The sequence below is a fragment of the Giraffa tippelskirchi genome, chromosome 6 (genome assembly GCF_054371585.1).
Source record: "Giraffa tippelskirchi isolate mGirTip1 chromosome 6, T2T-mGirTip1v1.2.pri, whole genome shotgun sequence".
Lineage (NCBI taxonomy): Eukaryota > Metazoa > Chordata > Mammalia > Artiodactyla > Giraffidae > Giraffa > Giraffa tippelskirchi.
The window spans coordinates 67,829,560-67,835,559 of NC_137280.1; the positions used below are offsets into that span (position 1 = coordinate 67,829,560).

General features: G+C 35.4%; 1 protein-coding gene across 10 annotated transcripts in view; it reads left to right on the forward strand.

Annotated features, from left to right (window-relative positions):
* EFR3A (EFR3 homolog A) overlaps positions 1–5,709 on the forward strand; it is a 77,800-nt gene extending 72,091 nt beyond the window's left edge. For 8 of the 10 annotated variants that reach the window (XR_014056963.1, XR_014056962.1, XR_014056961.1 and 5 more), the window contains one exon: positions 3,316–5,709. Coding sequence is in view for 3 of the 10 variants with exons in the window: in XM_081501154.1 (XP_081357280.1) it covers positions 3,316–3,421 (106 nt within the window). In the remaining 7 variants the exon portion in view is untranslated. The remainder of the gene's footprint in view (positions 1–3,315) is intronic. The other 2 variants (XR_014056964.1, XR_014056960.1) reach the window with 1 other exon arrangement.
* Positions 5,710–6,000: the final 291 nt, after the last annotated feature.

A 6,000-nucleotide genomic window follows, 5' to 3' on the forward strand; every position in this document is an offset into this window, starting at 1 on the left:
CATGACGGAGGGAGGGGAAAACTCCACATTTGATCTGAGGAATGAATTTGTGCATATTCTTACGTTGACTCCAGTGTGGAGACTGCTCTGTGTACAAGGTGGCACAGTAAATGAGCCATGGATAGAAGCTATGCTTCTGAGATTTTTTTTTCCTACATCTTTTATATTTTCAGCTTGATTAACTAAATCAGTTTTGCATCAAACCTTGTATCCTATAAATAGAATAAACAGGTAGATGCTCAATTGACTTGCTTTTTTTCCCCCCAGCCTTTTCACTACCTTCCTATGGAAGGCACCTTTTCATCAGTGTAACATCTCATTCCAGGCATTTACCACCATGCCACCTCCAACTAAGCTGAGAATCACTCATTTGTAAAAGTTCAGAACAGAGAATCAGACTAAACTATGCAGTATGCTCTATTAGATTCAGTGAAAATTGCTAGGGGTGGGCATTTATACACAGCCTACAAGTTTTAGTGCTTTTCTGTGTATAGGAAGGTGCGAGGATCTGGGCTCGCTGAAATTGTTCCTGGAATATGCACCTTGGCTGCAGGGCCGGTGTCTAGAGAATAGAATGCTTTCCATTTCTCCCCATCCTGACTCTCCCTTGGCGCACCATTGTGGGAAATGACAGTGGCTGATGGCTTGACCTTTTAGATTGGGAATGGCAGGCAACATTCCCTGTCTACAGCGTCTTTGTTGCCTGTTAGTTGTAATAGTAAATATCTACCTGCTTTGTATCTATTGTTTTTGCTAATCCTCACCACAGTCCTGAAAAGTTAGGTAGATGCTGTGTTTTTTTATTTTCCAGGTAAAGACACTGAGGCTTAGAGAAGTAAAGTAACTTGCTAAAGTTTATCCAGCTAGTGAGTGGAAATAATCGAAATTCAAATCTATAACTCATGTTCTTGACAAGAAATATTGCCTGAGACCTCTATGTTACATTTAATCCCACTATCATAACTGTGGATTTAGTATTTTAGAATAAGTATTATGACTAACTCTGTTTCATTGGTACTGCAACTACTACTAATAATTTGCATTTATTAAACCTTATTGCTGCTAGTTATTTATTGAAAACTTGTGGTATTCTAGGCACTCTGCTGAGTGCATTCTTTTATTTAGTATTTACAGCACATTTAAAAAATATGTAGTGATTATTTTTACTTTACAAATGTAGAAACAGATTCATGTAGATGTTTGGTAATTATCCAAGGTCACCTAGTTAGGAAGTAGTAGTTCTGGGTAGTTTACATGATACAGAGAAATGAAACAGACTTCTTAGTGTATCTTCAGGGTTTTTAGTTTCTATCTGATATATTTCCTCTTGTTAATTTGCCTCACTCTAACTACCAGATAGGCTTCCCTGGTGGCTCAGTGGTAAAGAATCCACCTGCAGGAGACAAGCGATCGATCCCTGGGTCAGGAAGATCCCCTGGAGAAGGAAATGACAACCCACTCCAGTATTCTTGCCCAGGAAATCCCAGAGGAGCCTGGCGGGCTACAGTCCACGGGCTCACAAAGAGTCAGACACAACTTAGCGACTAAACAACAGCAGCCAACTACCAGATAGAGAAACGAGTTTGTATTCTTGAGAAAAGAAACAAAATAAGCAATATTATACCTCAGTTTCCATTGTTCCTTCATTCATTTTAACCTTAGTGTACAATAAGGGGAAAAAACTACAAGAAATGCAAAGGAGCAGGAAAATACAGTAAGAATAAGCAGCCCCACAGATCAGTTATTGGAATTAGTAGACAATGATCTTAAAAGAACACACACATACCAAAGAATTTAAAGGAAAAAAATAATGTATATTTTAGAAGAGAAATGGAAACTCGGAAAAAGAACCAAACTGTAGTTCAAGAACTGGGTAATACAGTATCTGAAAGAAGAAAAAATGTCCTTGGATGAACTTAATAGTATATTGGACATTATAGAAGAGTCTGCATACATTGCTCATAGGAATATAAAATGGTACAAACACATTGCAAAACTTACGAAGTTTCAGTGTCTTATGAAGTTAAATATACACCTGCTCTTGATCCTGTAATCCCATTTCTCAGTATTTACCCAGAGAAATTAAAATGTTAGAATGTTTTAGCAGCTTTTTTCATAATTACGAGATATCTGTGAACAGGAGAATGGAGAGTTAGTAGACAAATAGTGGTGCTCTTGACACAGTGAAATATTATTCAGCAGTAAAAAGGACAACACTGGGGGGTAAACTTAAAAAAAGCATCAAGCAAAACAAATCAGACATAAAAGGGTATATCTTGTATCGACCCTTTCTGTGGCTATAGGGACCCTTCGTATGGAATTCAAGAGTAAGTGACACCTGTCTTCAGTGACAGAGATCAGAACACAGTCAGTGTTGGAGATGTGTGAGCATGTAGAGTAAGGAGAAATTGATTGAAGACACCAAGGAACTTTTTTGAATGATGAAAACTGTCATCTTTATCTGTGGTAGAGATAAGAATTAAGTAATGAATTGAGGAAAAACATTTGTATCATGTGACAAAAGATCAGTTTCCCAAATTGATAAGAGGAAAATATGTGAGTAGAAATACAGGCAGTAGACTCAAATAGGCGATTCATTTTAAAAGAAACACAAAATGAATACTAAGTATGTACCATTAGTAGTAACCCAAAATGTGAAAATAAAAACAAGAATGAATTCCCTTTTGCCTACCAGAGTGCCAAAGATGAGAACAAGAAAGAACGATTATACCCAATATTTACAGTGGTGTAAGAGGATGGTGCAGCCAGATGTTGAAAGTATGAATTGTGGGCATTCTGACAGTGTGTACCCATCTCAAAATTGTGAATCTGCTTTGATCCAGAAAGTCTGTGTGTAAGACTATAAACCAAGAAGACAGGGTAAAATTATTTATATGTAAGAATAGACCTGTCAGCCTTATTTATAATAATGAAAAGTGGAAATGAATGTACAATCTGCCTGTGGAAATAAATTAATCATAATATATCTATATATTGAAATACCATGCTGTGGTCATCAAAAAAGGTTTATATATATATATATATAATAAAAGATTTTTTTTACTACTGAAACAAAGCAAGCTTACTTGAATGGATATGATGTAATCCCATTGTTAAAATTATTTATACCTGTATTCAGAGGAGAATTTCTAGTTTAGACTTAAAAACAGCTTAGTACCATTGTGATCTATGCGCCATGCCACCATGTAGCTGGCCCGCAGCTCTGTCACACTGATCCCTGTGATGACAGAGACTTACTCTGCTGTTGGCACAGTTTTTCCACACACCTGTTGACAGTGCCTTGTTCTCTTACAGTCCTCCTCCCAGTCCATCGGGAACACTGACCATTACTTCTGGGCACGCCCAATACCAGTCTGTCCCAGTCTACGAGATGAAGTTTCCAGATCTGTGTGTGTACTGAGTGGCTCATGAAGACCTCAGCAGAAAGCCTAAAAACTAAGGCCAAGCTGACTTTTCAGGGTTTACTGAAAATTATGATGGAATTTATCTTTAACCAAATGCTTGGCATACCAGGTCAGAAATTTTGTAGCTATATGATTTAGAGTACTTCTGAAGATGGGTTTATGCCCTATTAATTTTTTATTTTTAGGTTCCTATTGGCTTTTAAAATTGAACATATATTGGTCTCACATTAATTCATTGTTAAATAGTATATCTAAAGCCTTTCACAAACATGTAATTAAAAAGTTAAGCCTTCCAGTGTTGAAGATGTATGAAGTGTCTAGTGTATTTCTTAGACATCTACGCAACTGCTTAAAATTAGAACTGCTTTTGTTTTTCTTTGTCTGCAGAAGCAAAAACGTACAACTATATTACTTGGGGCTGCAAAACTGTACTGTGGCTTTTTGTCCCCATGTTTTGGATGTTGTGATCGGCATCCTTCTGTTCGTTCACTTCAACAATATGTGACTGTCATTCCTCACCTTGTCTATGGTAATGACATTTACTGAGTAATAGTCCTAGAATATGACCCCAAAATCTCCATACGTCTAAGTGTCTAGTTCTTGTAATACTGTGTTTTCTGCCAAAAGTTTGACCATTCTACTTGAGAGAGTCTTAGAACTTAGCCTTGGAGTACCAAACTGTGCAATATTTTTTACATCATAAGATGTATTTAGTTTACAGACTATACTTTGAAATTATAGTAGTATTTTTGCTGTGGCTCCATTAATTAATTGAGTTATATATTTAGTATAGAAAAAAAAGACATTTAAAACAGCTACTAGTTCACCTGTGAAGAGTGTGTACATTTTAATTTCTCTTGAGAGCACATTAATTTACATTTTTATATGGTGCATTGTTTTAAATCCTCATAGTCAAAAAAATGCCCCAAATGGAGTTTTAGTTTGTAAGATTTGAACTGTAGCTTGTATGCATCTCTGTTTAGGATTCACGATACTACATTTGAGAAGAGTGCCTATGGGTTTAGCCATTAAGTGTGCTAAAAGATCACCAGTTTAAGCTTGTGTTGATTTAATAAGCTACCAGGATTACATGTGCTGACAACACATAGTGTTTTTTTAAAATTATGTACATTTTAGTGAATTCCATCACACGGCAAAAATGAACAACTTTCTTTGCAGCTCTTATAAAATTATTTTAGGACATTTTTATAAAATAGTCTTTATAATTCTGCTACCTTTTCAGGTTTTTGATTCCTTTTTACATCAAAAAGTGTACATATCACCGATTATGACCCCAAAAAACAATTGAGTTTTAGCTTTAGCTTTTGTTTTAAAAATCGCAGTGAAGAATGACATGTTATTACTTTGTGTTTACGATTATTTGGGCACTTTCAGTAGAAACAAGATAGAACAAGTATACTCAAAATTTTTTTGAGTATTTAAACCAAAGTAGTACAGCATCTTGAAACATCTTGCAAAAGATTCTAGTCTTTGAAACCTGTCAAGCATCCGTGGTGGTTTATTCAATGTAGAGAAACAAGACATTGTTTTCCAAATAATAGTGCGGTCACCACTGGGCTTAAATGGCCCCACTGTAGCTGTCACTAAACTTTAGCCCTTGACCAGACAAAAACGTTTCAGCATTTAATAGGCCAATTTTTATGTTTTTATTTTTCCTTTTTTTTCTTCTGTATTTTTAAAGAAAGATACTAACTTTTGATTGTGTAAAAATCTAAGCAGGGGGACATGCAAAAACAATCATCATCCACTTGGATGTCATTTTATAGATTAACACTGTGTGCTTTTGTATGAAAAATATATATAATTTAATAGTATAAGAAAAGATATATATTCATTTGCACTCATGTAAAACAAACTTTGCTGGACAAAATTTCACGTTTCTCTGTGATTTAAAAATGCATGTACAGCATGTGAAGGAAAACCATTTCAGTTAATGTTTATCACACTTTTCTGTGGTCTGTTTGTAAACAGTTGATTTGGGTTTTGGGGGGGATTTTCTTGTAGTTGTTTTTAAATCACAGTAGACTTCTGTATATGCTAGATTACTGAACTGGTCTCATTAACGATTCGTAAGAAATGTGGGTTCTTGTCCTTGGCTTGCTGTCCCTCCCAGGAGATTGCAGGAGATCATGCAAGTCATAGGTATGCGTGCTATTTTAGTATAGCCAGTTTGGGTACTGAACGTTTAGGATGTATTGAAGTTCAGTGTATTGCTATATTTTTGTAGATATTTAAAACTCAATAAAAACTGTTCATCATTCTCTCTCTGCTGTATACTGTTGCTTATATCATTCATTTTTTTCCTTGACAATGAATAGTTAACATTTAAATGTTCCTCCTATACTTGTATTGTCTGCTTATATAGAGTCATTGGAATTAACCTGAATACACACACACACATGCATACACACACACACACATACACACTCTTCCTTAATACTTCTGAATTCATTTTTGTTAAGAATCTTAATTCTGTACTTTACCAGCAGTTAACTTCCTCACAATATTTTTCTTCTGCCTGTCTGAAAAGGGAACTAATTTGTTTTATTTGTGC